This window comes from Cryptomeria japonica, chromosome 7, assembly GCF_030272615.1.
Source record: "Cryptomeria japonica chromosome 7, Sugi_1.0, whole genome shotgun sequence".
NCBI classification, from domain to species: Eukaryota; Viridiplantae; Streptophyta; class Pinopsida; order Cupressales; family Cupressaceae; genus Cryptomeria; species Cryptomeria japonica.
This window is the reverse complement of record NC_081411.1, coordinates 323,585,768-323,607,484: the sequence shown is the minus strand read 5'-3', so window position 1 is coordinate 323,607,484 and position 21,717 is coordinate 323,585,768. Positions and strand designations below refer to the sequence as shown.

At 33.2% G+C, this 21,717-nt stretch overlaps 2 protein-coding genes across 5 annotated transcripts; both read right to left on the bottom strand.

Annotated features, from left to right (window-relative positions):
- Positions 1-262: 262 nt before the first annotated feature.
- LOC131046710 (cellulose synthase-like protein E1) lies at positions 263-12,046 on the bottom strand. Of its 3 annotated transcripts, XM_059208088.1 has the most exons (10): positions 11,472-12,046; positions 10,923-11,244; positions 9,687-9,827; positions 9,391-9,516; positions 6,301-6,507; positions 5,981-6,217; positions 5,549-5,896; positions 5,072-5,239; positions 4,538-4,840; positions 263-341 (listed from the first exon to the last, which is right to left on the bottom strand). In XM_059208088.1, the coding sequence occupies exons 1-9, from the start codon at positions 11,729-11,731 to the stop codon at positions 4,658-4,660; spliced, it is 1,992 nt and encodes a 663-aa protein (XP_059064071.1). In that variant the 5' UTR covers positions 11,732-12,046; the 3' UTR covers positions 263-341; positions 4,538-4,657. The 3 variants fall into 3 exon arrangements, with proteins under 3 accessions (XP_059064071.1, XP_059064070.1, XP_059064072.1); XM_059208087.1 differs by having other exon boundaries at positions 4,538-5,239; XM_059208089.1 differs by lacking the exon at positions 5,072-5,239.
- Positions 12,047-12,538: 492 nt separating this feature from the next.
- Positions 12,539-16,118, bottom strand: LOC131855873 (cellulose synthase-like protein E1). Of its 2 annotated transcripts, none has more exons than XM_059208091.1 (3): positions 15,639-16,118; positions 13,690-14,014; positions 12,539-13,539 (listed from the first exon to the last, which is right to left on the bottom strand). In XM_059208091.1, the coding sequence occupies exons 1-3, from the start codon at positions 15,896-15,898 to the stop codon at positions 13,531-13,533; spliced, it is 594 nt and encodes a 197-aa protein (XP_059064074.1). In that variant the 5' UTR covers positions 15,899-16,118; the 3' UTR covers positions 12,539-13,530. The 2 variants fall into 2 exon arrangements, with proteins under 2 accessions (XP_059064074.1, XP_059064073.1); XM_059208090.1 differs by having other exon boundaries at positions 12,539-13,530.
- Between the last annotated feature and the right edge of the window lie 5,599 nt (positions 16,119-21,717).

Genomic DNA, 21,717 nt, shown 5'->3' with positions numbered 1-21,717 from the left:
ACAACTACTTTTATATTTTGAAAAATCACCCAAAAAATAACTTAAACCATCCACATCAATGTTAAATTTATTCTCTTTACTAATTTAACTTATATCCTTAATGTTACATCTTAAAATCTTGTTCATCGTATAACCTAATAATTTTTAAAGAACACTCGTTTCAATGATAGAAAATAAATCTTAATCAATAAAAATAAGATAAATATCTATAACATTTAATTCAATTTGAAAGATAAAATTGACTAACATTTAAGGAGAGTGGTCCGTAAAAACTGATTAGTATTTAGATTGCTAACAAGAGTATTTGTCTCAGCTTATAGCATCATTCACAGGATTCCGACCTGAATTGTAATGCCCCGCCAGGAAACCCCGAAGGGATAAGCCAAAATAACACAAGAATGGAGTGCAAATTTTTTTTTTTTTAAAGTTACAACACATAAGAAGCAACATGATAACAAAGATTCAGATTACATAGCGGAAGACTTCCATTAACTCCTAAAGAGTTTCCCAACGAGATTACTTAAATCACAATTCATTTAACTCACACCATTAATCCATTACGCTGAAAATCTTAATAATGAGATAATTCATAATCAGGATAATTTATTTCAAAGATGGAAATATAAATCACAAGCAAGGATTCATCATTAAGATCCATTCATGATTCTCATTCAAGCCTTTCATTTAAAATTACAACCCCTACATCTAACATTCTAATGCACTAGGATTTCATCAAAGCATAAGAGATCTTTCCAAGCATATTTAAATTCGTTAACAACAACTGAGTATAATTCGTTACTCTAAGATACATTATTCCATAACCCAATTCATTGCATTTCAAAGGACGATTTCACACATGCATTACGATAAATCGCATCTCAACCAATTATGCATTCGATCCACATGGCATTCAAGATAGAACTGAATATAAGCATTTAGAGTTAATTTCATTATCCACTTAACCATTCTAACATAAATTAATCATACATGATAAAGCTGAATAAAGGAAACATAAGAGAATACACCACATGACACCAATAATGATCTCGGAGTTCACCCCTAAAGGGCTACATCTCCGGGTCTGCGCAACTGCAAGACCCCCTCGGATAAATAATAAGGTTAAGAGTACAAGAGGTTACACTATACAATCCAGCCATCTAGGCGATACATAAGCAATATACAAGCGACCACACTGGTCAATAAATACATAAACGATCCTTACAAGGAACAGGATCCAGCTGAACATAATCAAAGCTAATAACATAAGAGTCCATGAGAGCATCCATAAAACTGAACCATCACCACCCAGGGTCTAACATGAAACCGATACTCACAAGGGCAGCGACGAAGGACGACTCACAGAGGTACTCAAAACAGGACAAGACGACAACACACTAGCGAACATAGGGACAAGTGTCATCACACAACCTGGTATGGATACCATGGCAAGTCTTCATAGGTCCCGGCCCATACACTGGTAACCCTGGCAACCTAATCCGAACTTCCGGCCCATCCAAGCCTCATGTGGACCCACACATCCTCTCGTGATGACAAGGAAGGTAGTTTGCCATTTCAGGCCTTCTCACAGCATGCCGAATCTATGATAGCATTCGTCTCATGTGTGAGGCACAATTATCTTAATTAAAGATTATATTCTAATCTACTTAGGTTATCACTTATTAGACTCACTTTCGATGGGTTACCCAGCAGCCACTTTGGGCGCGGCCCCCAATCGAAAGCCACTTTCCCATACGACACTAGGCTAACTCAGACGAACTCGAACCAAGGGATACACACGGTCAGACGAACGGAGTTCAAGAAGAAGAGCAATCATCTGGTCAAACACGACTCAAGGGTAATCACTTACTGACGGTACTCTAACTAGAGACCTGACAACTAAGGTTAACCACGAATCATTATTCGACTCACACAACGAGGATATGACCAACTATGACAACATCACATTTCAACAATCAACTCGGAATTCGAGGACTGATACAGGAACACCAAATCATCTATACGACAGGGTCCTACTTACAAAGCAAAACATGCCATTTCATAATTAAGGCGAATACAGAAATTAAACTCGCAAGGCAATAATCAGAAAAGACATTATTCCCTCAAATTGATTTAAACATTAAAAACGATCAAGTTTTCTACAAGTTCCAAATCATATTACCGTTATCTACCTCAACTGGGGATAAGTTGTTCTTGGTTTCCTAACTCCTAAGGTTCAAGCATTGAACAGGCAATTTAAGCCGTAATGAGTTCTTAAACCAAATTCATAATAATCCAATTCAGACAACCATTAAACAATTAAAATAAGATATTTAATCTCCAACAAGCATCATAGACATACTGGTCTAAAATCGATCTCTACAGATTTATAATTTCAATTCCAGTTACATAACACGGATTACGGAAATAAAAATGTAGAAAGAGAATCTAAATGGAGATAATTACTTCCAAGACATATCGTTTAAATTCAAATACCCACGATAAATATATCACTTACTTTTCAATTACTCAACTGATATGTTCTATATAGCATTTAATATCATCAGTAATAATTCCATCGTATTAAAACGATTTTCCCAACAACAGATTGTTCTCTATTATGTTTTCAAGCAATAATACCTTAATCGAACTTACAATTCCAATTATCCTAACATTAAATTGACTATCATTAAAATGATACAAAATATCATAAGTTTTCTTTTTTTTTTTTGATAGAAGAAATTACACTTTAAAGAAAATCATTTTATAACTAATTTAAAACACTAAAAGAAACGCATAAAAAAAAATAACGTTTACCACCAACTACGTTTTTTTTAAAAACTACATTTTAAAAACGAAAAAGAATGCCTTTTAACCCTAGCGGCGAGGGCGGGCTATGCCCTAACCCTAGCCGCAGGGCATTGCCCAGGCGGCGGCGCCGCTGCGGTGCCCGCAGGCCCGCGGCGCCCTGCGGCCACCGCGGCCCTGCGGCCACCGCAGTGAGCCGCGGCCGAAGGCCTTAACACCTGCGAATGGTGGGGGGAGGAACCAGGGGGACGAGCTGGGAATGAAGGGGGGTGCGAGCGGTGGAGAGGGGAGGGAGCGGGTGGAGCTCCGCTCCCCGCCTCCCATCCCCAAAACACAATCCGAGCACAAAAAAAACAATGACGCCCAGGTTCGAACGCCAGCATTCGAAACTTGCTTCGAACACACAGTTCGAAATTTTAATAATAATTTGCTAATTTAAAACACACAGTTCGACTAAAATGAACGCCCAGCTCGGCATAATAAATAAATATTTTCCATAGTAAACACAGTTCGAACTATAAAGCAAAACGTCCATCACAGAATTGAAATAAATTTCGATTCAATTTAAATTCGAATTAAACAAAATAAGATAGATATCATGTTCTCATGTAGGGTTTTCTCATTCTCTACAAAAGCCCAAGGGTTTCAAACGCCCAAAATCAAGGAGGAATAACCAGCATCTCAAAACCAAAAACTCAAAACCAAATTTTCCAGCCAAATTCATATGAACAATCAAATTGATTTTCAATAACCAATTCAGAATCCTACCTCAATTCGCAATCCTGGTATGGCTGAGGGAGAGCCCACCTGTCAGATTCCCCAAAATCTTCTCCAAAATTGTCCATCCTTCCAATTTCCCAAATTTGGGTAATATGGAGGAGTTGACCCAAAAATTCCATTTTTTGGAATAAAAACTTTTATTTACCAATAATCCTCTAAATTTAATCCTTTTCAACAATATCAACAATATAGCTTGCTATTTCAATTAAAAATTCGATTTCCTCATTTAAACAAATTTAGCCGTTTTAATTTAATAATCCGACAGAATACAGTCAATCCATTGCGATAATAAAAACCAACTTTCTTTTCGACAACATATATAATAATGCATTTAATATTCAAAAACAGTCATTTGATCGAATTCACTCCCAACTTAAAATAAGCAATTCATTAACAACGAAATCGCATAACGAATTCTCAATCAATTTAATCCATTAATCTTCAATGCACAAACGCATATATTTAATCAAGAAATTACTAAGGACTAATTAATCAAATAACCAAACACACCAGGCACGCAAACCGAGAAGGTCAACCAAACAGACGACTCGCAAACCCAAACAAGAAGGGATTACCGACGATGACTGACGATGCTCACTTGAGCACGACGAAGGTCAACTGGGGTCTCACGACCACCTAATCCGACTCTAGGGATTAACAAGGGTATACTCAAACCTGCAAAACCAGGTGATGACGAACCTCGCACTCATGCGACTTCATACCTGAAATCTCCTGCAACCAACGATCATACATGCATACTTATATAAAACTTAATGAATGCGTTAGCTCGATGAATACCATGGAATAAGAACACTAAACAACTAGCATAAAACTAGTGTGAGAACCACATCAATAGCTATGCGTAAAATTAACATCTGATTATAACATAATATTACGATTAACTAATCAAGATTAAACCAAGGTTAGAAATCGATTACGGTAGGGGTACTACATGAATGGATGATAGATTCAAAAATTAGCTTCATGTCCTGTTTTACTGCTGCATACCATGTTTCAGTTTAAGATTTGCTATCATTAGTTACAGATAAAACATTATCTCAAACTTCATAAGTCAATTTTTTAAAATCGAAGTTTCAGAAGACTGCGATAGGGCCGAAGCTGTTGAACAGGCAAGCACCGCAGCCAATGTAGAGAACACAGTGATTGAAGTAGGCATTCTTCCCTTGTCCTTCCTCACCAACATACCCTCGTATATCGGATAGCTATTTATTACTATGAAGCTCGACATCACCACCTGCACAAACATATCTGCCATGGCTGAATAACCTTCTCTCATAACGCCTACAATTCTACACGCTAATGCCATCAGATTTATCAATGCTATGATAGAAAAAGGTATAAACAACACAGACGAAACCCCCAACTCAAAAATTTCTGCCTCATATCGTTTGCCTAATTCGCTATCAAACATTTTGCTTGTCACTTCGAAACCCACTTTGGATGTTCCAAGTAGTTTACAGACGACCTGAATGAGCGCAAACAGATAGGAAGACACGCCTTTTATCATCCACATCCTTTGATCATTCCACCAAGATTTTAAAGAGCCTCTTCCCACATATATAAACTCTAGAGCATTTTGTCCATATGCACATATTGGTAAAAATAGAAATAGGAGAACCCATGGATCTGAAATCTGCAAGAAATAATAGATTTTTTTTGTTTTCAATCATTGTGATGGTATATTACAGGTCCAATTAAAAAGTCGAAGCAAAGTGATTCACCCAGTTATCTCAATAAAAATATAGACAAGTATTTGTACAAACCGTAGAAACATGATGTCTAATAACAAACAGAAAGTTATTAATCAATATAAAAAAAAATCAAATCAGAAACAATTTATCAATATCCTTGGCTGTAGATAGACTATGTTTCTTCTTAGCGGAAGGAAAGTTATTAAACAATATACAAAACTCAAAATATTAAATGTGAGGGGTAAAACTACCTGAGGAAATACCGATAGGCCTGCAACCATGCATAAGGCTGGTACCAAACCGTAGCAGATTAAAGGTAATGAAGATGGAGCCCACAGAAAGTAATAGCTGTAACACATGTTCTGTGCTAGTTTTGTATGGCGAATCCCATAAGTAACTGGACAATATTTGCTGGCAAAAATCTCCAGTAAACCTGTTGCCCACCTTTTATTTTGGATGAGAGTATCATTCAGGTTAACAGGCGCAGACCCCACAAAAGCATCTCTTTTGGGACAGCAGTAAGCAGATTTCCATCCTCTGCAGTGAATAGATAACCCTGTCAAAATATCTTCCACGGCACAATCGTAGAGCATGCCGACCTGTGAAAAGGATTCAATGTCAGATAATGATTGCAAGAAACTGATCCAACTGATAAAAATATCAAGATTTTAATTTGTATTTGCCTTTTTCCCCCATTGGGTGTTCTCCTCATACCCGCAGTTGGCAAGCTCTTTTGCCTCGTCCAATCGCTTGGATGGAGCAGCTTTCTCCATGCTTAAAATTGATGAACTAATCAGCTCTTTGATTGAATTCGAGGAGCTGTGTTGTCGCTCGCTTCCACATAAGACGTCCCTGCGGAAAACGCATCCGGTACCCACGTATGTCGAACCTTCGATTCCATCCATTCCCTTATGACGTATCTGTATATCATGATTTATAAACGTATAGGTCATTTGAGTGCATATGTTTTAGGGCAGCAGTTGATTTTCTTATAAATACTCACATGAAAATTCGTCCAATGGGCATACAGATCGTATTTGGTAATGCCATGAAACCTTTGGGGAAACTGTACATAGGCAAATTGGTGCCCTGTTGGAGAGTCCATGAAAAAGCACATAGCTTCCCTAAGGGCATCACAGTTGTTGGCGTACATGTCACAGTCCAGAGTAAGAATGAATGGAGCATTGCTCATTAGAGCAGAGACTCTAATCTGCAGACACAAGATAAAGATGACAATCATTACCATCAGTATGATTCATATGGAAAGAGCTTATACAGCCAGAACGTAAACCACAATAAAGAGACAGTCTTAACTGTAGGTATGTGATGGATCACACGAATAACGCATGATCCGTTATATATTTAGAGTTCTATACTTAGGGTTTTATTTTAGGTGATTTGATTTGTGCATGCTAAATGGATAGAACAAACAAGTTCAATTACAGTATATTTCTTGGACTTATTTATATATAAAATCCCCTGTTGTTAAGTCTATAAGACGAGGAAGAAGATTTCTATCGAGACATGCTGTAATCTAGTTGAATGAAAGAAAGATCCTTGTGTGTATCAGATCAATTTGAGTTTGGTTTAGGAAATTTCAAAGTTCTATATTTAGAATTTTAGTTTAGGTGATTTGTTTTGTGCATGCTAAATGGATAGCACAAACAAATTCAGTTACAGTCTACATTTAGGACTGTTATTTATATAGAGAGATCCCCTGTTGTTAAGTCTATAAGTCTGAGGAAGAAGATCTCTATCGAGGGATGTTGTAATCAAGTTGACATACTTTGTGTGTACGAAATCAGTTTGGTGTTTGGTTTAGCAATTTTCATGTGTGATTGAAAATCTACATTTGGTATGAGAGCCGTTGCCAAAAGACAGAAAGGAGAAAGATTTGCAGGAGTTCAAAGCTACTAGCCTCTACCACCAAAGGAGATCAGATTAGGTTTGAAAATCGTAGAAGTCTGAAAGATTGTCATCACCATAAGACAGTTCGTAGGCATTTGTGAATTCGATCAGCTAAATGTTGTTCTTTAGGTGATGGCAGATTGCAAGCTGTCAATCAAAGGTAGTTTCGAGTAAATCTAGATTATTTCTTTCAATAAGATAGACTGGCGAAATAGTGAAGAAAGAAAATGGAAATTTAATAAAGGAAAATAAAGAATTGGAAGAATCTTAAAGTGGTTTAAATCAATATTAATATTGGTTTTTAGAAAGATAAATAGAAACGTATAAAGAAAAAATACCTAGGTAGATTAATTGCTCTCAACATGCAGGAAGAAAAATGAGCGTCTAAGATTGATGCCTTCAATATGTGAGGCAAGTGATTTACGTTTGATACAAGTGATGTAATTAAAGCTTTTTCAGATAAAGAGTATGTTTGAATCTATAATTTTTGTAGATTGTGATATTAATAACAAATTATGATTTAAAAATTTATTTATTTTAAGATCATGAAGAAAATGGATTATGGAAAAAAGGGTTTGGAACAGTATGGGCAAGAAATTAGAAAGTCTGTTCAATCATTTACTAGACCAAATGAGAGTCTTGGATATGGTTATAAGAAAGAGATGATGTTACAAGTGTTACAGATTCATCCAAATCAGAAGAAAGAATGCAATCTGTGTATTGCTCATCTTCTCAGAGAGGAGGACATAGAAAGGAAAACTGTTGAGATCTTCATCATTGTTCTACTTGTGAATTGAAGAATCGCCATCAAAAGACATGTTGGAATAAAGAGTACAATAAGCAATCAATGAAAAACTCCATTAAAAAAGAAATTAAAAATATGTTTAAAAGATTATATAAGCCTAAATGTTTGCGTGCAAAAAAAATAGCAGTCAAACAAAATTTGAATGCCTTTCATATAATTTGAAAGACTATAAATATTCATTATGTTAAAATGATGACACTATCATTTGTGAATGGCTAAAGATAAAGGGAGAGTGATTTGTTTTTTAAGCTCTAGTTTGCATCCGTCAAAGTTCAACAGTCCGCCTTAGAAAATTAGATGTCAACCTGTTCCAAATAAGGATTTATCCACAATTTGATTAAAGGAGTGTGTCAAAGCTCATTTGAGATGAAAGGAAGGCTGAGCCATTGTTTAGAATATCCTAGGAGTAGAGACTAAACCCCGATTTTAATGAGAAAAGGCTGAACAAATTTTAGAAAAGCCACAATGATTTGTGAAGATGCTGTTTTTACTAACGTTTATTGTCGTATATTTGAGAAAGAGAGAAATAAGTAAATTTGGGTAATTATTTTAAAAAATTGTATTAGGGGAGATGATTTAGTAGTTGATTATCTTAATTTCATATTTTTCAAAATTTTTACATGGAAATTTCAAATCACTTTCAATTTTTTTACACCAGCTTATTTGGCAAGTCCCCTGCTTATAACTAAGGTTTGAGGGCCACATCATCCAATATGATGCCACATCAACAGGCCTTTTGTCAAGGTATCCAAAACAACCCAAAAAATAGGTGAGACCAATAGTTGTGCATAAGGAGCCCCCATACTTGTGCAGCTGATGTGTCATCACATGATTGGTTGTTTTTTACAACTACAGGTACATTTGATTCAATGGGTATTAAAGTCATAACTATTGGTGCAATATTGTAAAAAAAATGGACATTAAATTAATAAATATGTGTATTAAATCAGCAACTACTATCACAACAATTGAAACACACTCAACTACTAAATCCTCTCCCTTAAATAGATTTATTAATCTAAAATGATGACAATGTTGAAGAGCGAATTTCAGAGGTTTGATTTTTTAACACTTCAAATGGGCTTGCTCGGCATCAAATAGAAGCATGATGGTATGTGATGCATCTCATGCATTTAATTTGTTCCATACTTAATGCATAGAACAAACAAGTCCAATTGAAGTTAAGGGCTGTCATCTCAACATAGAGGTCCCACTGTTATTGAGTCTCTAAGGAAGACCTATGTCACAGACATGATGTAATCAAGTTGAATCTGTAGCAATTTTCTATATATTGTTTGTGTATTTCAAAATCTACGCAAATCATAATCCACTGACAACATAACAGAAAAATGAGATGGAATCAGGGATATTTGTTATTACCAGAACATTAAGAGCACCGGCCTTAAAATTATGGGGGTGTCCAGGTCGCTTTTCACGGGACACATAAACAAGACTGGGCAAATCATGGCCCTCAAAGTTAATGTCTTTGACTCTTTCCAGCAAAATCTGTAGGAAGGCTTGAACAAAATTACAAAGAAATATTTAGTAAATTGGAGATATTCAAAACTATTTAATGGTACATGTAAGTAAATTGATAAAAATATTCCCCATCAAAATTTTAAAGAGTTGAAACAATATGATTTTAAAGATAATATTTTGACATTGAATTTTCTGACCTGAACTATACTCGGGTGGTCTCGTGAAGTCATCTCCGGTTTCCATTCTTTCAAACCATAGTCTTCTTTATATTTATGTTCTGGAGCAATGCCTCTTTCAACACTTGTATTTATACAATATTTCATTTCCTCGTACAATTTCTATACAGATTTCAATATCAAGTCTATCTATTAATTTCATGAGCTGTAAGGCTTTTAGAAAAAGGCAGAGGAAGGTGAACAAATAATAATAAAAATGATGAACATCAAAATATGTTTTATAGATATCACATTAACAGAGAGTTTCAGCTCTGTTTTACATAGAAAAGTTTAAAACGGAGTGCTCTGTTTCGTAGCAGAGTAAACAAAAAGCCTTTTGTCAGATTATTTGAGCATACAAAAAGAACACTGTTCTCTGTTTTTAGGAAAAAGAAAAGAAAAAAAGAAGAAAGACACTTTTATTTAATGAGGGTCATTCAGTAATTGAGTATCTTATTTTCATGTTTTCTAATATTTTATCTGAAAATTTTCAATTTCTCAAGGTTTTACAGTAGCTTACATAACAAGCCTCCTGCTTACAATTAAGGTTTAAGGGTCATATCATCATATACGATGCAACATCAGTATGCTTTTTGTTGAAGTCTCTACAAAAGACTCTAAAAAAGTTAAATTTAGATACATAGTTATGGCTTAAGTATAATTTACTGATGCATTAATATGACATGACATGTTTTGTTAATTTTTAGATCTAAAGAATATATTTCATTCAGTTATAGATGCTCTCATCAATACTGACAACTTCAAAATTGCATCTATTGAATAATATTAATGAAAATATTAGACATTAAATCAACAAATATAACTATCATTGAAACATGCTCAACTAAATATTAAACCATATATTGAACAACTGCTTTTATGCATACATAAAAATAAATATGCAATGATGTTTTACATCAGTAACAGCATTTAAAGGAAAGGGAAGCCATTCAATGGAGAGGCTAGCCATACCTGCAGTAGAAGGAGCCTATAAAACAAGTAATGTAAAGAAAAAATAGTATACGGAAATGAATAAAACTTATTAAATGTTTTCAACAGACTAAAGGCATTGCAGATAAAACAGGACAGGTTTAAAACAAGGGTCATTGGGATTATAATTTTAACAAATCTTTCTACTCTTCAAAGAAGATTACTAATCAATTAAAGTCAAACAAACTAATACCAATGAGTGTTAATATTCTTGTGAGCTACACATACCTTGACATTTTCCCATTCTGTAGTGAACGAGCTGTCACTTTCATTGTCATAACATTCAGAAAAATATGCTTCTGGGCATCTCTGCTGAATAGAATACTTGTGGCAAAAAGGAACCCAACTCTTTGCAAAACGTGAAGCTTCCAACAGAGCATAAAAGGTGAGTGGGGATCCTCCATCATCCGATACATAACATGTCAATTTTTCTATTGGATAATTAAAAGCCAGAGTAGACAATACAGTGTTTGAAACATCCAGTGGAGGTTCTTTATCAGGGTCAGCCGTGCATATAAATATATCAATGGGAGGTAGCTCCCTCCCAAACCTGTTCATGAACAAGCATAATCATATTACTCCCAGGGAAACACGTTTCTTAATCTTATAAGAAACCTAACCCATATTTATATAAACATGTTGGTCATTTATTGGTCATTTGTTGTCTCATTCTGAAGGTGTATCATGTTGATGAAAAAAAAAATTATACCATTAAATCTAAAAATATAGCAACCTAATATGACAATCTGGGCAAATTTCATCTGTTTAATTATGTACCTTTTAGAGAGTCTTTCTGGGTAGGTAAATCGATCCACAGGCCTCCACCTGAAGCTCATCTCTAATACCCACTGGAAGGCCAAACCTAGCTCTGCACAAAATAGCAGCATCCACGGTACATATCCTTCACTTGGCATATAATGGATCCGATAATACATAAGCCCCAGAATTGCACAAAAATATACGCATCCATAAACTCTGTTTATCTTTGCAATTGGCATTGGTACTGCGGTGTAAAGTGGCGAATCTGTGAACTCCATCTTCTCCTTGACTCAGTTCAATTATTGAAACCATTTGAGACAATTTATAACAACGAGGCATTGCCATCCGACTTAGCTGAACCTTGCATCTTTCTCGAACATCAGTTAGTAACCCTAGTTTGTAAAGATTCCATGACTGTAGTTAGATTCCATGACTCTAGTTTCTAATGTTGTGGCATCTATGAGGTTATAGAATCCAAATTTCAGAGACAGAATTATGTACTACATTCCCAACTATCCCAAGAGATTTGACTACCTTCCCCTTCATTTTGGGGCATGGGGTTTTGGTTGTATGACTCGAATATTTTACCGGGAAGCCTGACCACACATTGAGCATCAGCTATATAGAAAAGGAGGACTACATATTCGATTCATATATGAATAGAATTCTAAGAATGATTAATGGATGCCTGGCCACACATTGAGCATCTAGGGTACGATAACTTGGAGGAAATATTCGATTTATATATGAATAGAATTTTAAGAATTATTAATCATAGCTGATAGCAGTTCATTCACCTAATTTTGTCCAATATTCAAAGCTAAATAATAATTTTTTTTATTTTTTTATTTTTTTACCAGAGTGAAATGTAAAGTTGTTATTAGTTATTTGATCATTAAAGAGTGGCTTATTCAAGTGTGTTTTGAGTATTATTTGATGCTTGAATTTTGTGTCTTAGTGTTTCTATTATATTAGTTTTGGAATTTTTTTTTAATAGAATTATATCAAGAATAAAGATTTGTTAGACACATAAGTAAACAAAACTCTAAGAATTACTAGTCATGTCAAGTAAAATGAACTGTTTTATAATGGTTGGAACATTTTTTATAATTTATATCATCCTATGTGTCTTTGGATTTATGTCCTATTATTTTAAGAGAATAGGTTTTTGTGTGAAAACCTAACCCCACATGAAATTCTTAGATGATGACCCACATGGAATACTTAGATGATGATAGCAAGAGTAGTTATGATAATGAGAAAGATTTGTTTGACCTATATAGAAAGAGAACTTTCTTAGATGATGACCCACATGAAATACTTAGATGATGATAGCAAGAGTAGTTATGATAATGAAAAAGATTTGTTTGATCTATATAGAAAGAGAACTTGTCGCACCCCTCATAGGATCCTAGTTGCAAGCAAAGCCTACATGAAAAACATATAAAAAGACAATAAAATCTAATAAATTAAAAAAAATATTTCAAATCAAAAATAGTCAAAATTGTAAAGCTATTCACCACTTTTTATAGGAATGGGGTGTAAAGTTGCTATTGATTATTTGACTATTGAAGAGTGCACATCAATAACGTAGAGTGCGTTTTAATATCATGTCTTTTTTCACGGGACACATAAACAAGTCTGGGCAAATCATGGCCCTCAACGTTAATGTCGTTGCCCCTTTCCAGCGAAACCTGTATTTAGGATTGAAAAAATTTGCACAGCAATATTTAATAAACTCGAGAGATTAAATAGTGGGTAAGTAGTGATCTGGTTTTGTTAAATAAATAGACAATATTTTAAAGCCATTTAATGATATCTGCATGTGACTGGATAAAAATATTCCACTTGCTCTGGAATATTTTATTACTTTCAAAAAGTTAAAGCAATATAATTTGTTTAAGAGATATAATCTTTTAACAATGATTATTTAGACCTGAACTATACTCGGGTGGTCTCGTGGAGTCATCTCCGGTTTCCATTCTTTGAAGCCATTGTGTTCTTTGCATTGATGTTCTGGAACAGTGCCTCTCTCTACAGTGCTATTTATACGATATTTCATCTCCTCGTACAATTTCTACACAAACTTTTCAATATCAACTTCAGCCACTCAAATCAATATACTGTGAAGATTTTATTCTTAAACGAAGATAACCAATTAACTAAAGTCGAACAACATAATAACTTATACTGAAGAGTGCTACTATTATTCTAAGCTTAGATTTAAGCTGCACACCTTGACATTTTCCCATTCTGTAATGAAGGGGAAGTTATCATTTTCATTGACATAATATTCAGAAAAATATGCTTCTGGGCATCGCTGCTGAATGGAATACTTATGGCAAAAAGGAACCCATATCTTTGCAAAACGTGAAGCTTCCAACAGAGCATAAAAGGTGAGTGGGGATCCTCCATCATCCCATACATAACATGTCAATTTTTCTACTGGATAATTAAAAGCCAGAGTAGACAATACAGTGTTTGAAACATCCAGTGGAGGTTCTTTAACATGGTCAGCCGTGCATATAAATACATCAATGGGAGGTAGCTCCCTCTCAAACCTGTTTGTTAACAAGCGTAATCCATATTATTATAAGGAAATAATTGGTATGAGTTTTCATGGATGTATGATAATTTGTAGTTTTAATTAGATATATTTTAAATCTATAAGGGAAAAAAGTGATCTTATATATTAAATTAAAAAATAACACTGTAGTCACATAAATCTGTCCATTTTAATTAAATGAATATTTCGTATTTATTTGATTAAAAATCCACTAGCCATCAATTAATTAAATTAATATTTAATTAATTCATCCCCAAACATTCTTCTATTAATTAAATAAATTATTCAATTTATTTTAATTAATTCATTAAATCAAATTCACAATCAATTAAATAAATAAAATCTATTTATTTAATTAAATCCCCCTTTTCCTCTTTTAAATAAATTAACATTTATTTAAATCATTTTAAAAAACCCCCCCACTTGCATTTTCCTACAAATGCAACTTGCACACATTTATTGAAATAAATGAATTTTTATTTTTTTTTTTAAAAATCCTATTTTCCCTCACCCACCAAATCCACTTGCAAAATCTAATCCCCTTCTAGATTCTTCTAACCCCTTCCTAATTAGCCTAATCCATCCCCTAATTATTGTCACATTCCTAAGCAAAATGGAGTCACTTCTCAAATACCCCAAAGTCTTTGAAAACCATTAAAGGCTTCCAACTTTCAACCACTTAATCTCCCAAAGTCTTCCAAGACCACTAATGGCTCTTACATGACCATTTATGTCTCTTACATAACCATTTATGGTTATTTCAATCTTGTCTCCCCAAACATTTATTGTTTGACCATATTCATCCATTTCACATTTGCACAAGATTTTATCCATTGGATAAAAGCTTTATTCTTTGAATAAAGAGTTTATTCATTCAACCAACCTTGACTCAAAATCCCAAGGTCATATCAGGCATTTAATGCTTATTCCCTCTCCTCTCAACCTATCTCACATTGACACTTGTCATCCTGGGATTGGGTTGAAAGCCCTCACATGGATTTGAAATCATTCAATCCTGACCCTTGTTGAGATTGCTCAATCTCAACCATCCGTTTCTCCATTTTTCCTATAAATAGAGCCCATTCCTTCATAATCCAGATCCTGAAAACTTGTAAGCATTTAGACTATAGCCATTTTAGAGAGCATTTAGCATAGCATAACTAAATCTTGTCTTTTTGGTTAAAATACATCATTTTAACATTAAAATAGCTTTTTATTTCATGTTTGGAGCTATTCTACAATCTCAATCCTCCATAAGCATCCATAGTGCAAAAAGCTGCTGAGAGCTACACTATTTTGGAACTTGGAGAGGAGAGGAACAAGGGAGAAGGAGCTAATCTCATGCTAAGAGACAGTTGGAGATGTCTCATTGTCTTACTTCTTTAGTTAGATTCATTAGCATGTGTTTTTAGTGTCTCCTTTGGAATGCCTTCATGTTTTGGTTTTTGATTGATTAACTCTAACGTTTTGTGTGTTTTGTGTTGATTGATCTTGAACTAACAATTGTGCCATTTAGGAGGGCATCAAACACAATTCAAACTAAAAACTAAAAACTATCATAAATCTAATAAAAAAACATATTTCTCGATCTCATATGCAATATTTTTATCATTGTTTACCTCTCAGAGAGTCTTTCTGGATAAGTAAATCGATCGACTGGCCACAACCTGAAGCTCATCTCTAATACCCACTGGAAGGCCAAGCCTAGCTCTGCACAAAACACCAATATCCATATTGCATATCCTTCTTTTGGCATGTACTTGATACGATAATATAGAAGCCCCAGAATTGCACAAAAATATACGCATCCGTAGGCTCTGTTTATCTTTGCAACTGGCTTTGCTACTGTGGTGTAAAGTGGGGAATCTCTGGATTCCATTTCTTCGTTGATTTGATTCAATTATTGATACCATTTTGAACAATTTATAAGAATTGGGTATTGCCATCCAACCTTGTTGAACCTCGCATCTTTCTCTAGCATTAGCTAGTAAACTTAGTTTGTAAAGATTTCGTTGAACGTAGTTTGTAGTTTGTAATGATTGTTGCATCTACCACTACCAGGATATGGAAACTAAAAGTTTGAAGTGTAGATTGTGGACTATCCCCTTCATTATTTGGTGTGGGGTTCCCGGGTGTCATTTATCTTCACGACCTTGGATATTTTTGTGGAAGCTTGGATAAGCTTGGCATCACATCGAGCATTAAATTTGTGATAAATACAGCTAACAACTGTTCAACAACGGATATTTTTGTGGAAGCTTGGATAAGCTTGGCATCACATCGAGCATTAAATTTGTGATAAATACAGCTAACAGCTGTTCAACAATGAGAACAATTTAGTTGTCTAATATATAAATAAGGAAAATTGATCTATTAGTTGCAAACATTTGTGTAGTACATGAGTTTAAGTGGTAAGATATTTAACAAATGATTTTGTTTGTGTCACAAAGGTCTCAGTAGAAAAGTGATAATCTCAAATCAACAATGGATCATTACAAACATGAAAAAAAAAACCTCTAGATCATGAAGATAAATCTATGTACTGCATTATATACGATGTTCAAAAGGCATGCAATCACATTTAGAGTCTACGTCTCCAAAGTCTTCTTAATGATCAATGACACTATCAAATGATGTATAAATTTTGTGGTACTAGTCTTCATTTATATCTTTCTACTTAATGGTTTCTGACTCTATATTGAGTAAAGTCTCTAGGACTACCCTAAAATTCCTTCACATCAATATATTAATGGTTTTGTTAATGATAAAATCAGAATAATTTTTTTTCAAAAAAATATAGTGGTATGTCATGGTTTTTATAAGGAGGTTGATCAAAGACCATCCACGACTTTTCACAACAGTATTGAATTCATAACAATTCGTGTATTGGTTTTGGGATTGGGGAATAGACTACATATATGATGTCTTGTTACCTCTTTTTGTTTCACTCAATTTTAGGATATCTTTGTCTCATACAACTCATGACATGAATCTCTATGAGTATTTTATTGATCAAACTAACTCATCATTGAGCCAACTTGCTTCATAATATCTTCCAATAATGAAGAAAGTGATTCATGATGGTGATTTGCTATGGATGCCTTCTTCTTTGAGAATAATTTTACAATTTAAATTTTTTATTTTAAATTCCTTAATTTTTTATCTTTGTCTTAGGTTTTTCAAAAATGTTAAAGGCGATTCAGGTGATGTGGTGTTATCAATAGCTTTTGCTAAAATTTCATTTGTAAGTCACAATAATTTGGTTGTTGATTTCTTTTTCTTTTTTGACATTATGAAATGAAAATGTTCTTCCATATGTAAGCATGCATGTAATGTCCCTCCCTTGATTAGATTCTCTTTAACCTAGTTTGACTCTGATTCTGTTGTTTTTGTGACTGGATGATACTCTCTAATGTAATGACTTTTATTATGATTCTATGATATGATGTTGGTTATGCAGTTTATCTCTATGGATGTTTAGATGTTAGATTATATGCTTTTGTACTAACCTTGGATTGCCATATCTACTTTATGTATGAGTTATATCTTATGTTCATTTTCTTGTATGGGTACGAGTTTGCATAGGGTGCGAGGTGACGATATTCTATCACCCACTTCAGAGGGACACGAAATCTCACGACTCTTCTCCACCGGTGTACGTGTAAATGTTGAAGAAATGTATGTATGATTTCTCAGTGATGCAATTGCAAGTACCGAGCATCGACTCCACCTGAAATTTCTGGTCTGAGTGTGCTTTATGACCCAATGATAAAGTGGAAAACTAGAGTTATCAGTCAGACCCTTGACGTGACCATTATTCCTACGGGAACAAGATCCCTGTCAGGTACCCTTGCTCATTGGTTACCCGATCATGGCAGTGTTAGTCTTGTTGGCCTTTTATGTTGGATAGTCTTAGTCTGTTACCCTTATTTTTAGTTTAATGTTTATCCTATAATATTAGCAAGAAAGTATTAATATTAATATATTAATGGTAATTGAGTATTAATGATTAATTAGTTAATAAAATTGAAAATTGGGCAATATTATATTATGATAATTGCATTAGCTAAGTTATTTAATCTACAATATATTTTAAAAAATAATTAATTTAAAAGGGAATTAAATATTTATTATTTGGGATTTTATTTTGCTCATGGAAAATCAAATTTAAAAGGTAATTATTATTTAATTGTTTAAAAATTCAAATTTGTGTGTGTGGGGGAGTTGCAAATAAATTAATTGTTGGAATTGATTAGAGGAATCTTGCGTGCATGGGGAGTTACTTTTGGGGAAAAACCATATCTTTTGCTTTTTGAAAATGATTGTTAGTATCAATTATAAACAATTTAAACCAATTTGAGTTCTTAACTAAAACCTAACATTGTCTTTATTGTTGATACATGGTCAAAATAATATTTTCATGTACTCTATTTACCTTAATTTTTATTATATTAATTTATTATGCATCTTGGTATTTTAAACAATTCATTTACATCTCTATATCCACCTTTATTTACCACTTTTACATATTGAAAAATTATTGTATTTGAAAAGATAATGCTAATGGAGCCTATGTGAAGCTAGAAATCTTCCATGAGAGTGATTTAAAAGCCATACCAAGCTACACAATTATAACAAAAAAGAGAAATATGTCTTTTGGTGTTGGCAATGGTTGCTTGCTAGTATTCATTATGTCTTAATGAGACATTTACGTGGATTTTAAGAATATTGATGCAATTACTAACATGTACCCTCCAAAGTAGTTTTTACAACTTCACATCCTTTAAGGAATAATCAATTATATTATAGGCAAAATAAACACGTTAAATTTGAATGGAAGGAAGATAATTGAAAGGTATTTGAGGAAAGTGAAAAATGCTTGTTTAACCTTTTTGCCCTCAATCCTATTATTCATGGAAAGCCCATACTTATACATATGTTAGTCATCTATGTTTCCCTTAATGGTTTGTTAGCTCAAAACGATGAAAATTATAATGAACATGTAGAGTGTTACATTATTTGTGTATTATTGGACTATTATGAAAAAGCATGTCATTGTTTTCTCATTCCAATAACTAAGGCATTGTATGATTCAAGTTGAGATATATAAAATTATAAAATGAGATGAGTTAAAACACTTGTGTAAATTCATCCTTATAGAAATGATGTATGTTAGGTGATATTACTTTCTAACTTTGACCTAATATTTACTTCTCAAAAATCAATTTAAAGATAAGTTGTTGATCAATTAGCTACACCATTGTGATATACTCATGCATCACTCAATGCATCCTTTACACATTAAAATGATGCACATTAGAACAAACTCTCTCCTTTAATTATATTCTTTGACTAATTTAAAAGCATTACTAGTTTAAGGTGGACCTAAAATTTGATGATTTGTTAAATTTTTTTCTTTTTAAGATTGTATTTTACAATTTCTAAGATTCATTAAATTATATAATTTAATATGTTATATTTTATAAGCATATAATTAGAATAAAACATAGAATATATTATCTAACTTATAATATATTCTTACTAAAAAATATGAAAATAATATCTCTTAGTTATAATGTTTCCTATAAAAATATCTACTAAAATTTAGAATATATTTTAGAAATAGAATATAAATAATTTGATTCTTTTTTACAATATTTTCACCTCTTATAATATAAAATTATTTTAAACATTGTATAAAGCATATCAATTTAAAAATATGTTTAGTTGTAATAGAAAAATTAATTTTTTTTCCCTTTTAATGTAAGTTTTTACAATATCATTTATTATTTTATTTTTTTCTTGAATTTTAAATCTATATATTTTTTAATGGTTCAAAGAGGATCTTTTTTGGGTTGTGGTTATTGTATTAAACCGTCAAAAGAATATAGAGAATAAAAAACATAGAAAAATAGCATTGTTGATTTCAATTGTCCAATATAAGATAATTAGTTCACATTTAAATTATGCATGTTTTCCAATAAAAAATATACTTAATTCAATCATAAGTGTGCATTCTATTTCTAAATTGAGAAACTCATAATTAATGTCTAGTAGTTGAGTGTGTTTCAATAGTTATTATAGTAGGTTCCAATAGTTATTATAGTAGGTTCCAATAGTTAACATTATAACACTTGTTGTTTTTAACAATGTTGCACCAATAGTTGTGACTTTAAAGTTGTTAGTGTTGATGATGACTAGGGGAAGAGCACCAGTAGTTGACCACCATAACTTCGCGCCTCTCAAAATCTTACGTGGAAATTTCAAATCACTCCCAATTTTTTACAATAGCTTACTTGGAAAGTCCCCTACTTATAACTAAGCTTTCAGCACCACATCATCAAGTATGGTGCCACATACACATGCTTTTTGCCAAGGTGTCCAAAATAGCCCAAAAAAAAAAGTGAGACCAATAGGCATGCAAAAGAGGCCCCAATAGTTGTGCAGCTGATAGGGCATCACCTGATTGGTTGCTTTTTACCATATTAGTACATAAATCCTAACAACTATTGGTACATTTTCTAACAAAAAATGATCTTTTATGTTTCAAATAATAGGTTTTATTTGTTCAATTTTTGGAACAAAAGATATCAACAACCCTCACAACAATTAGTACATGCTCAACTACTGGTGCTCTTCCCCTAGTGACAATTGAATAAAATGTAATCATTAGATCTAAAATGTAACAAATCATGCGATGCCACATCAATGCACCAATAAAACATGACTTAATGCACAAGTATTGGTCTGACTTGTTTTATTGACTTTTTGGATACCTTGGTAAAAAAACATGCTGACGGGGCATCATAAAAAAATAGGAGTGATTTAAAGTTTCCATGTAGATTTCACAAAATTATGGTGCTCCTTTTCTCTATTTGATATTTTATCAAGAAAAAAAACATACAACAAAATATGGAGTAAAAGACAAGGCTATACAGCCACATAATGATCTTTTTCTTATTTATTAAATAAATTGAAAATTATAAAATAAATGTCTTCTAAAAAAGTAATTATCACATGACCATTCTGTAGGCTGCCCAGTGAAGAAACGACGATAGCAATAACTTCAACTATAAATGGAGTCAAGACAGCACCATTAACTCCAACCGTAAAACGAGGAGCGCCACACAAAATCTTCTGTTTTAATTGTTGATATACTTTGCAATCAAATCGGCTTTTCAGACTTCAGTTTTCACTGCTGCTTTACTCTGCCAGCAAATCGGCTTTTCAGACTTCAGGTTTCACTGCTGCTTTACTCTGCCAGCAAATCGACTTTACAGAAGCACAAGATATTAGTGTTGCCAACTAACAAGAAAATGTAGAAAAGTTGATTGATTTCATATCTGTCGCATTTCGTATAACAGTATAAAGGAAAGAATTCAGTAGTTGAGTGGGTTCTAATTTTTGAAATAAAAGTTGTTGACTTGATATTTGATATTTATTGATTTAATGTTCAATTTTTGTAGATGAGTACCAATAATTGAATGAAATATACCATTTGTTATAATTAAAAAGCAATCAATCATGTGATGCCACATCAACTGCACAAGTATTGGGACGCTTTTGCAAGTCTATTGGTCTCACTTTCTTTTTGCGCTGTTTTGGACACCTTGACAAAAAACATGCTGATGTGAACAAAAACCATACTGATGTGGCATCATATTTGATGATGTGACCCTGAAACCTTAGTTATAAGGA

Bases quoted from the DNA above. Each gene is read 5' to 3' on its own strand.
- LOC131046710 (XM_059208087.1), bottom strand. From the start codon at position 11,731: ATGGAGTTCACAGATTCGCCACTTTACACCGCAGTACCAATGCCAATT. The intron at 6,508-9,390 runs GTAATAACAAAT...TTGTGTCTGCAG, and splicing joins CCGGTGCTCTTAATGTTCTG to ATTAGAGTCTCTGCTCTAAT. The intron at 5,897-5,980 runs GCAAATACAAAT...TCCTTTTCACAG, and splicing joins ACACCCAATGGGGGAAAAAG to GTCGGCATGCTCTACGATTG.
- LOC131855873 (XM_059208090.1), bottom strand. From the start codon at position 15,898: ATGGAATCCAGAGATTCCCCACTTTACACCACAGTAGCAAAGCCAGTT. The intron at 14,015-15,638 runs GTAAACAATGAT...GTTAACAAACAG, and splicing joins CCAGAAAGACTCTCTGAGAG to GTTTGAGAGGGAGCTACCTC. The intron at 13,531-13,689 runs GTGTGCAGCTTA...AAGTTTGTGTAG, and splicing joins CAGAATGGGAAAATGTCAAG to AAATTGTACGAGGAGATGAA.